Raw genomic sequence first — 11,292 nt, 5'->3', positions numbered from 1 at the left:
ATGCCGAGGCCAGAAGCATGACTGTTTGAGGAACTCTGAAAGGCCTTTAGATCAAACATCTCCCCCGCCCTGGGTCTTATCACAACTTATTTTCAAGGAACAGTAAATTTTAATTGGTTTGAGGCTTGAGGTTATCTCAGAGGAGTATCATGTAAACGGGGATTCCTTTATTTAATTAATTTCTTTCTACCGCGGGAAATGGCCTTGAGAGAATGAGAAAAAAAACTAAATGCATTTTTATGAGACACTCTTAGAGTCAGAGAGACTGTCTAGGCCAGTAAGGGCCCACATGGAAGATTGTTGACCAGGCTGGGGCACTTGGAGGAAGGGAGGAGGCAGGCAGGGACAGGGAGTGTGTCAGGAAGGATGGGGGTAGGGCAGAAAGAGAAGGGATGGGATGAGGGGATGCTAAAAGTAAAAGTCAACCGCTTCACAATTCCAAAAAGTGCAGGTGTCAACCATTATATAGGTTCATTTCTAGGGCCCACTCTCCAGTAGGAGATGCAGAGAACCCATTAAGGGTGAGTGTTTTATCATTCAAGGCTTTGTTTCAAGACAGGAATAAAGACACAGACCTACTAGAGAATGGACTTGAGGATATGGGAAGGGGGAAGGGTGAGCTGTGACAGAGCGAGGGAGAGGCATGGACATATATACACTACCAAACGTAAGGTAGATAGCTAGTGGGAAGCAGCCGCATAGCACAGGGAGATCAGCTCAGTGCTTTGTGACCACCTAGAGGGGTGGGATAGGGAAGGTGGGAGGGAGGGAGACGCGGGAGGGAAGAGATATGGGAACGTATGTATATGTATGGCTGATTCACTTTGTTATAAAGCAGAAACTAAGACACCACTGTAAAGCAATTATACTCCAATAAAGATGTAGAAAATAAATAAATAAATAAAAAATAAAGGCTTTGTTTCATGTCATCCTGACATTAAATTTTACTTTCTGAATGGCTGAATGTTCTCCAGGACTGTGCTCACTATGAAAAGGAGTGAAGCTGACACTGAGCCAAAAATAAACAGTTTAGGATCTCACAAATGAAGTTCTGTAGCTAGTGCCTCTATGCCACATTACCCGTCATTACCTGTTCCTCAGAGGTTATGCACTGCCCAACTCCAGAGAGAATCATTCACATAGTCTATGGTTTGAATTGCATTCTCTGGAGTTGGGAAGCACACAATCTGCACAACCATACACACATCTTATGCCCCCTAATAACCAGTGGGGAGAAAGTGAGTAAAGATATGAGACTAGTTCAAGAGAGACCTAATGGGTAAAGAGGGTAAACTGAATATGCTCCAGAATAGGAGGTTCAGACGCTGACCATTTCCTTCCCCAGAGGCATTCAGGGCACCAGTAGACATTCTCAGGTGCACCTCTTGGCAACCACCACTGTGTATTACTGTCACTTTATGGAGTGAGTTCTCAGGCCATTAGGCAAAGTGTCAAGGATTCTAAGAGTCAAGGACTTGTTTCCTGACCTGCTCTCCTGAAGTTTACACACCACTTGAATAGCAAGAGTGAGCACGATAAATAAATATAAAGAAAAAAATCAAATAAGAGAAAAAGGAAGATATATGCCAGACCAAGATATACAGAGGATGTTGAGAACTAAAGGATTTCAAGGAGCCTTATCTGAAGGGACTGGGGAAGTGGGTTCTAGCTGTACCTGGAACAAGGATCAGCCTTAACTGAAAGGAAAGGGGAGATGAGATCTTCCAGGCCAGGTAGAGGCTAAATGAGGACTGGCCCTGGGGTGACATATCACTCCATTTCCTTTGCTCCTTCAGTGGGTGGCCAGCCTCTGCTGTCATTTTTCACACCCGATTCGTTTGTCATACACAAATGCTCCTATTTTTGGAAATTTGGACACAGTCCTCATACTGCTAAGCTCTGCCCTCTTGTGTCACTCCTCAGGACACTCTAAAGCTCTTCTTTGGCAGCCATGAATAGAAAGAGTTTAAAATTTTTAAATACCCCAAAGAATAACAATTGGTGTCATAAACAAATGAACTGACAATACCCAACTTTCACCACCAGAGGTCAGCCTTTGTACACTAATCAATTTCAGCAGCCCACAGACTGAATTCATGATAAGCATGAATTTTCCATAGCAGCCCAGAGTCTTCAGATGGTTCTATGAGGAAACAGAGATGCTCCAAAAAATCTTGCAGTCACTACTGGCACTCACATTGGACCCTATGTGTCAGATACCCTGCACAGCATAGAAATGAGTGTCAAGAATGTTAGATTTGGCAGGGCTAGTCAAAGGAAGACCAAAAACAAAAAACAAGAAAACAAAAACAAAAACAACCTTTTCCAGGGTTAGGTAGAGAGAAGGTGGGAAAGAGAGTAGATACTGCTTTCTTATCACCAACTGCACGCATGGCAAAAATAACTGTCCAGTTTGTAGAGCTTTCTCCATTTGGTGAGAACAATTTGGAGTTGAAGACCATGTAGTCAAAACGCTGCTGGATTTATACCATATTTCATCTAAGCATAATGGGCTGGGGGGGATTCTTCCCCACCAATTTGCTCACCTGGATCTCCAATCTCATCCCACAGTCACTCCTGTGGGAGTACTGTTGTCCTCAGTGACAGATGCGATACCTTTGAAATCCAAACAGCTTGTCAATCTCCCCTTCCAATGATTTTCCATAGCACTCGAGATGTAAACTCTCATCATAACCTGCAAGGTGCTGCTTGGTCTGACCCAGCCTATCTGCCCGTACATTACCCCCTCCAGCCCTCCATTCTGCTCCCCACAATGGCCAAGAATAAACCAAATGCATTCCTGCGCCAGGGCCTTTGTACTCACTGTTACTTCCTCCTGGAAATTTCTTCCTAGAAATCTTTGCCTACTTGTTCCCTTAGTCATTCAGGTGTCTGGAAAAACATTGCCTTCTTCTCCCCCACCCCACCCCCCTCGCCAAGAAGCTTTCGGGATCTTAGTTCCTTAGTTCCCTGACCAGGGATCAAACCCGGGCCCCTGCAGTAGGAACATCAAGTCCTAACCACTGGACAGCCAGGGGATTCCCAAAACATTGCCTTCTTAGAGAGGTCTTATCTGACTCTTCTATCTAAAATATAACCTCCTGGGGAGTTCCCTGGTGGCCTAGTGGCTAGGATTCCAGGCTTTCACTGCCGTGTTGCCTGGGTTCAATCCCCGGCCAGGGAACCGAGGTCCTGCAAGCTGTGTGGTGCAGCCAAAAAAATAAAAATAAATAAATAAAATAAAATAAAATAGCAAAGGAAAACATAAACAAGATGAAAAGACTACCCTCAGAATGGGAGAAAATATTTGCAAATGAAGCAACTGACAAACGATTAATCTCCAAAATTTACAAGCAGCTCATGCAGCTCAATATCAAAAAACAAACAACCCAATCCAAAAATGGGCAGAAGACCTAAATAAACATTTCTCCAAAGAAGATATACAGATTGCCAACAAACACATGAAAGGATGCTCAACATCACTAATCATTAGAGAAATGCAAATCAAAACCACAATGAGGTATCACCTCACACCAGTCAGAATGGCCATCATCAAAAAATCTACAAACAATAAATGCTGGAGAGGGTGTGGAGAAAAGGGAACCCTCTTGCACTGTTGGTGGGAATGTAAATTGATACGGCCACTATGGAGAACAGTATGGAGGGTCCTTAAAAAACTAAAAATAGAACTACCATACAACCCAGCAATCCCACTACTGGGCATATACCCTGAGAAAACCATAATTCAAAAAGAGTCATGTACCACAATGTTCATTGCAGCTCTATTTACAATACCCAGGACATGGAAGCAACCTAAGTGTCCATCAACAGATGAATGAATAAAGAAGATGTGGCACATCTATACAATGGAATATTACTCAGACATAAGAAGAAATGAAATTGAGTTATTTGTAGTGACCTAGAGTCTGTCATACAGAGTGAAGTAAGTCAGAAAGAGAAAAACAAATACCGTATGCTAACACATATATATGAAATCTAAAAAAAAATTTTAAATGGTTCTAAAGAACATAGGGGCAGGACAGGAATAAAGATTCAGACATAGAGAATGGACTTGAGGATACGGGGAAGGGGAAAGGTAAGCTGGGATGAAGTGAGAGAGTGGCAATGGACATATATACACTACCAAATGTAAAACAGATAGCTAGTGGAAAGCAGCCACATAGCACAGGGAGATCAGCTCGGTGCTTTGTGACCACCTAGAGGGGTGGGATAGGGAGGGTGGGAGGGAGAAACAACAGGGAGGAGATATGGGGATATATGTTTATGTATAGCTGATTCACTTTGTTATAAAGCAGAAACTAACACACCATTGTAAAGCAATTATACTCCAATAAAGATGTTAAAAAAATAAAATAAAATAACATCATCCAAACCCCATTTCACTGCATCTCCTCACTCACTTAATTTTTCTCTATAGACCTACCATTCTCTGGAATTATATATTTCTTTGTTTACTTGTTTGTTACCGTCTTCCATACTAGAATGTAAGCTCACGAGGGCAGGGACCTGTGGGTCTTGTTTACTTCTCTATCCTCCATGCTTAAAAAGCAGTGTATACACAGCAGCCCCACAATAAATATTTGTTGAGTGAATACAGGAACTTTGTTCTCTTACCCTACAAGTTGCTTTTCCATTTCTGTTCATGGCACTACTTTTATCCTAGTCAAATTACCAAACCTGGGAGTATTTTTGACTCAACACTTTCCCTCATTTCTACATTTTATCATTGCCTAGACTTTTCTATTCTTCCAAGAGCCCATCCCCTTGCGCTCTATTCCCACAGACAGTGCCTTAGACAATTGTCTTGTCATCTCATCCTGGGACTATTGCAATCACTTCCCTCAGTATTTCTGCCTCCAGTCTATCCTGCCCATCACACCAGCCTAACTGACACTGCCCTCAACAAATCACGACCTCCTATTACCCCATCCCACCCCACAAAACACAGGAACACACACACATACACACACTCACACACACACATGCACACAACACCCTCCCAACTTCCAGAGTTCAGACCCTATCAGAAAAAAATCTCTACTATTCTTCTATGAAAATCCTTTCCTCCAGTTTATCTGGTCTCTCTGTTCCCTGATTTTGCCTTACCTTTTCCTGACATTGTGTACACTGTTCCTCTTACCGGAAATACCCTCCACACATTACTCTGGTTACATCCCCTTCCCATTCTCCACATCCCAACCCAAGTCCTCCTTTCTTTATAAAACTCCCATTAACCACTAAACACCATGGTGATGTCTCCCACCTCTGGCCTCTTGTCTCTAGCACCCACTTAAATGATTAGTGGTTTTAATCATTTAAGTCTTTAAAATTATCTAGTGCTTTTTACACACACACACACACACACACACACACACAAGCATGTATGCAGACATGCATACACACACATTCATTTACCTCTGCTGGGCATCCTACCCACCTCCAAATACTACCAAATTGAAATTAAGTGTTACCATTTACTCTCTACCCATGTAAAATTATAGAACATTGGTTCTATAACTGGTTCAATTTCTTAAGTTTTAGGATGAACAAACTGAGTCCTAAAGAGGCTAGGAGACATTAAACAGCACTTTTCCAGTTCCAGTAATCTGACTATTGCCTCTTGTTTTAGAATGAACTTCAGCTCCAGAATAATACACTTACCATGAAGTTCTTTTTTCCCAGACAGAATTTGATAGAATATATGGTAGTTCCTCTCTCCAGGCTGCTGGAAAACAACCCCGGATTTTTCAAGCAAATCTGCATGATGAGACATGAGTAAAGATTCAAACGTAGGTGTAGAAGGAAAGTAATTAGACAGTGCTATGGCTACTTACAGATGTCGATGTCTGCAGATGACAGCTTGCCTCTGGCACAAAAGTGCATCCCGATGAACTGGCCCTGGGTGGACACAGGACACAGTCTCCTATTGAAACATTCCAAGCAGTTGCAATGGCTTCATTACACACATCACTCCCAAAGTGACTACTTGCCCCAAAGTTAAAAAAATGCAACACGGGTCTGTGATGGCACCAGTTAATGTTGAGAGGCAGCTGGAGTGTCATCAGGACGAGCAGTGGTCCTGGAGTCTAGCCTCAGACCTGCTCATTACTGGCTGTGTCTTCTTTTTTTCTTCTTCTTATTTTTTTTATTGAAGTGCAGTTGATTTAAAATGTACTAGTTCAGGTATACAGCAAAGTGATTCAGTTATACATACATATATATGTATGTGTGTGTGTGTGTGTGTGTATTCTTTTTCAGATTCTTTTCCATTACAGCTCACTACAAGACACTGAGTATAGTCCCCTGTGCTATACAGTAGGTCCCCATTCATTATCTATTTTATATATAGTTATGCATATATATTAACCCCAAACTCCTAATTTATCCCCGTCTCCTTGGCTGTTCATTCTTGCGTGCATTATAGAATCTCTCTGGGCCTCAGTGTTCTTGTCTAAAAGTGAGAAAAATAATATCTGCTTGGCGTATTCTTCCATTTATTAAACAGACATTCGTTGAGCATCTGCTATGATCCAGAAAACCTGCTAGGCACTGGAGATACCACATTAGAAAAGTAGGTGTGTTCATGGCTCTTCTAGATTCTAGGTGTAAGCAGCTAATGTAACAGCTCTAATGTAGGAACATTTGGTGTGTTTTGAAATCAAAAGAAAAGGCAGTTGTGCAGGAGTGTAGCAAGTAAGAGAAAAGGGGGCAGAAAATGGAGTCTGAGGCAGGCCCGTCAATGAAAAGCCATAAGATAGGATCTAGTGGGGCAGAGAATCTGCCCAGAAGTGACAGAGCCCAGGTGCATCAAGATGCAGCCAAGGAGGCAGTCCAGGGTGGGTAGAGCCCACAGGATGAGGATGTTAGTACAAAGGGGAAGGCAGACTGGTAGACGTATACCCATGCAAGGAAGGAATCAGACCAGGACTGCAGCCAGGCAAAAGAAGGAGAGCGGCCAATACAAGGTGATTAAGCCATTAAGTTAAAAAATGCAGGGCTTCTCTGGTTGCGCAGTGGTTGAGAGTCCGCCTGCCGATGCAGGGGACACGGGTTCGTGCCCCGGTCTGGGAAGATCCCACATGCCGCGGAGCGGCTGGGCCCTTGAGCCATGGCCGCTGAGCCTGCGCGTCCGGAGCCTGTGCTCCGCAACGGGAGAGGCCACAACAGTGAGAGGCCCGCGTACCGGAAAAAAAAAAAAAAAAATGCAGGCTACTGGGAGTCACACACACAAACATACACATGTATATATATACACATACACATACACATATGGGTACCTCTATGCATAGGTACATTTACATATAAATATGTGTATTGTCAACTGGAAAAAATGCACAACCTAAAAGTTGAGAATTATGTTTATTTGGTGGGCTTTCTGAGGACTTAAGCCCAGAAGACAGAGTCTCAGGTAGCTCTGAGGGACTGCTCCACAGAGGTAAGGGAGGTCCCTGGATATATGAGTTTTTGCAACAGAAACCAGGTAGTCGGATCATCAAAAGATTACTGCTAATTAAAGAAAATCAGACATCTTAAGTTAATGAATTTAGTGCTTTTCTATGTATGGGAAGATGCAAGAGTCTGGCTCATTGAAATTGTCCCTTATGATATGCACCTTAACTATCTAGGGCCAATATCTTGCTTTTCTCCAACCTGAATCCCCTCAGGGTGCACAGTGGTGGGGTAGGGGGCGACTACAGTGGCTGATGGCTTGATGGCTGCAACATCCTTTTTTACTGATATGGCAGGTGACATTCTTCGTGCATTGTACACATACAGAGTATTAATCGAAAGAATTTAACCTGCATTTCTTGGTTTTTGAACCCCCTCTTTTTCCTTCTCCCTTCTTTCCTTCCTTCTTTCCATTCATCCATTTTGTTTACTTTGCTTTTCTACTTCTTTCTTTCCTTCTATCCTTCCAAATTTTTTCTTGTTCTTGGCCTTTTTCAGTTGTTTTCTTTCCTTATTTATGTTTCTACTTACTGTTCTTTTCTTTCTTCCTTTTCTTTTACTCTCTTCCCTTTCCTTTATCTTCCTTTTTCCCTCCCTCTCTTCCATCTTTCCTTTTGCCCTCTTGGTTTTTTTTTTTTTTTTTTTTTCAGCTTTCTTTCTTTCATATTTAAGCGGAAACTCCCTCCACATTCTAACAAATCCCAAATCTAGCAGTTGTTTTATTGCCCAGTATTAGTACCCGCTATGCAGCAGGACATAGCAAGCAGATATAAGTGTAGCCAGGGCAGCTCTAAGGCTTTGGAGGGAAACCAGCCAAATCAGCAGGAGGCTGTTATTTAATTATGCCTAGAGACTCAAACAGGAAGCCTTTTGCAAATTTCCTTGTAAATTATATCGTGGCTCCCTGCCACTCATTCTTGGCATAAAACGGATTAGTGAAGTTTGAGTTTGAAATCCAAATCCTTCTTCTATCATGGGACTGCTAGTTATCAAAAGCTACTTTAAAAAGTGCTTTCTCCCCGTGCCCCCCCAAAAAATCCTCAATGCAAAATATGCGGGGGCAGGGGGCCCATAGGCAAGAGTAGGAACAATAATTGTAGTAAGTGAATTTGGAAGTGCTTATTAAAATGACTTATTACAAGGAGTATAGGAAGTTACGAAGGAGAAAGTATTTACAGATCTGTAAAATGTACTAAAATAGAAAACATTATTAGAATTTGCTGAATGAGCTTCCCTACTGGGAGTATAAAGGAATTTGACACTATTAAGATAAATATTTTCTTCCTGAAATTGACCACACAGCAGAAGCTTCTCAAGCACATATTTCTATGTATTTTTAATTGTCTTAGTGATGAAGCTGGCAGACTTCCTTGAGGAATCTAACAATATTATGACCATTAATCAATAACCTTCTTTGATGTTCTAAAATTTTTTTTGGATCTGTGTGCTCAGGCATGAATTTTACCATTTGCTAAAAACTAAAGACTGATATATTGCCCAATCATGTTACTTACAAAGCGAGAGGAGTTGTCATTTCTCAGGGTTTTGGCATTTCCAAATGCTTCCAAGACAGGATTCACTCATTTGATTTGATTTTGTAGAGTCCCTTGGGATACAGGTAAGAGAAATACAGCTGATGAAACTTTTCTCAGGATTCTGTAATAGGGCAAGCCCTCCACACCCAGGTCAAACCTCATTCTTGTTTTGGTAACCAGTAGCCAAAAACTACTTCCAAACTCGGTGATGAGAGGTTATTTTGGAATGGTAACTCAAAAATAGATGGATGAGGGCTTCCCTGGTGGCGCAGTGGTTGAGCGTCCTATGGCCGCTGAGCCTGCGCGTCCGGAGCCTGTGCTCCGCAACGGGAGAGGCCATAGCACTGAGAGGCCTGCGTACTGCAAAAAAAAATGGATGAAAGATTGACAATATATGATGCCCCATGACTATATGTGGGAGTTCATTTACTTGCAATGCTTCTCTTTTGGCTGGCATTGGCCTAACTAGGAAAAGAAAACTGGTATTCTACCAAAGTAAACAACAACAACAAATACCATAGCCTATTTCCAGACTTCATTCCATATATTTCCCCTCATTGCTAATCTGCCTCTCTTCCCATTCAATCCTCACACCTGGAAATTTATCCAAAAATAATACAGCAGATGTGGCATTATTAAATTACATTTTTGCTTGCTATTATTCCTAAGTAACCTAGAGGTTCATACCAAGCAGTGACTTGAAACGGTATTATTGGTCTTAAATTTGAATCATATTGGCTCAGGCTGATGGGCCAAAGCAGGTCACCTACACTGAGAGAGTCCTAATGACCACTTAGCACCTAAACTGCAACATAGCTTTGTTTTTCTCCAGTCAGCCTCAAAGATACATTTTATGGGGGGCATTTTATAGTATGTGGTATTTAAGAATTTATAGATTTACAAATACTATATTCCTTCTATGTATTATGGGTCTACTGTCCTTTAAAGAAATAAAAGGGCTATATAAGCAAAATGTTTCACAGAACTTGTATGTATTATGTATTGTGTTATGTATTATCATAGGGCTCAATGGTTAGACCAAAAAAACAAATGCACACAAAACAACCTAAAATGTACACACAAATGAAGTCATATCTAGTGAATAATAGAATTCAATGATACCTAGAGAAATCGATCAAATTCAGGAATGTGGTGGTTGGAAAAGAAACTTTCCATGGTGTGGAAATTGGACTAGATTTTGCTATTTTGATACACTTCTTATCTTGCAAATACAGCAGGAAACATCTAGGATCATACTGAAAAAGCAAAGCAGCAAAGCCAGACGTAGATGAGAGGCTCCAACAGCTCAGTAACTCATCGATTTTGAGTTTTGCTCAGCATTATCTAATCATATTTTACATACCAACTCTCATGGTCTAGGTATCCTCAGATTATTACCATCAACCTGTTAATGGAGCTAAACAAAGTAAGCTAAAGCAAAAATTACCAAGGATTAAAATAATTAGAGAAAGAGACAAGGTAAAGTTTTCAGAACCTAGAATGTGATTGCAGTTGAGTGTACATCCATTGGACATCTGGGATTTGGTCCAGAAGTTAGTGGTAAAGGAAGCAGAGTTCTTTCTATTGGTACGTATTTGAGGGATTCTGACATCTCACAGCAGCTAAAGAAATACCACAAGGAAGATATTCGATATTAAGAAATATCAAAAGTGACCATTCAAGGCATTGGTAACCCTAGTTTTGGGGGAAGGTGGTTTGGATCTTAAGTAGCGAAATCTCAGAGGGTCCAAGCAACAAAAATCAGGCCAGTAAATGCCCCTTGAAGCAGATCTGAAACAAATTATATAATTTAATGTTTTCAGGTTAGTGGTTCAGAGTACTTGATGATCCTCCCAAGAGGCAAAGGAAAAATGGGGAAAAAGACTTTTCTATGATTTTTAAATTGTTCTATGGTGCGGTTTCCTCCTTTCTCCCCATAAGTGATCGGGGCAGAGCCTCCATGATTAGCAGATAGGGCCACCCACCTTTTCTGCCAAGATTTATAAACACTTACTGGCTTTTCTTTGGATTCACCCGTGGTTGCTATGGTGGCAAAGTACCGGATAATATGACACAGTTCAATGACACAGTTAACTGGTTCAGATTATAAATGCCATGAAAGATAAATAATTTTAACCATATAAACTAAGGCAAGAGGGAAAGTTTTATAGAAAAGTGGAACTTAAGAGGGAACTTGAAGGAGATGCAGACATTTAGTTGTTTGGGAGAAGGAAAAGGACATCTCAGGCTGGAAAAACATCATGAGCAAAAATCTGGAGTAGGGAAA

At 41.3% G+C, this 11,292-nt stretch overlaps 1 protein-coding gene across 1 annotated transcript in view; it reads right to left on the bottom strand.

The window, feature by feature from the left end:
• MYH15 (myosin heavy chain 15) overlaps nucleotides 1-11,292 on the bottom strand; it is a 187,605-nt gene that overhangs the window by 165,150 nt on the left and 11,163 nt on the right. The window contains 4 exon segments of the mRNA XM_007450546.1: nucleotides 5,683-5,778; nucleotides 5,856-5,919; nucleotides 8,985-9,080; nucleotides 11,023-11,099. Coding sequence (XP_007450608.1) covers nucleotides 5,683-5,778; nucleotides 5,856-5,919; nucleotides 8,985-9,080; nucleotides 11,023-11,099 — 333 coding nt within the window.

This window comes from Lipotes vexillifer, unplaced genomic scaffold (genome assembly GCF_000442215.2).
Source record: "Lipotes vexillifer unplaced genomic scaffold, Lipotes_vexillifer_v1.1 scaffold946, whole genome shotgun sequence".
In the NCBI taxonomy this organism is placed as follows: Eukaryota; Metazoa; Chordata; class Mammalia; order Artiodactyla; family Lipotidae; genus Lipotes; species Lipotes vexillifer.
The sequence above is the reverse complement of the archived record's forward strand: the minus strand, read 5'-3'. Positions and strand labels throughout refer to the sequence as shown.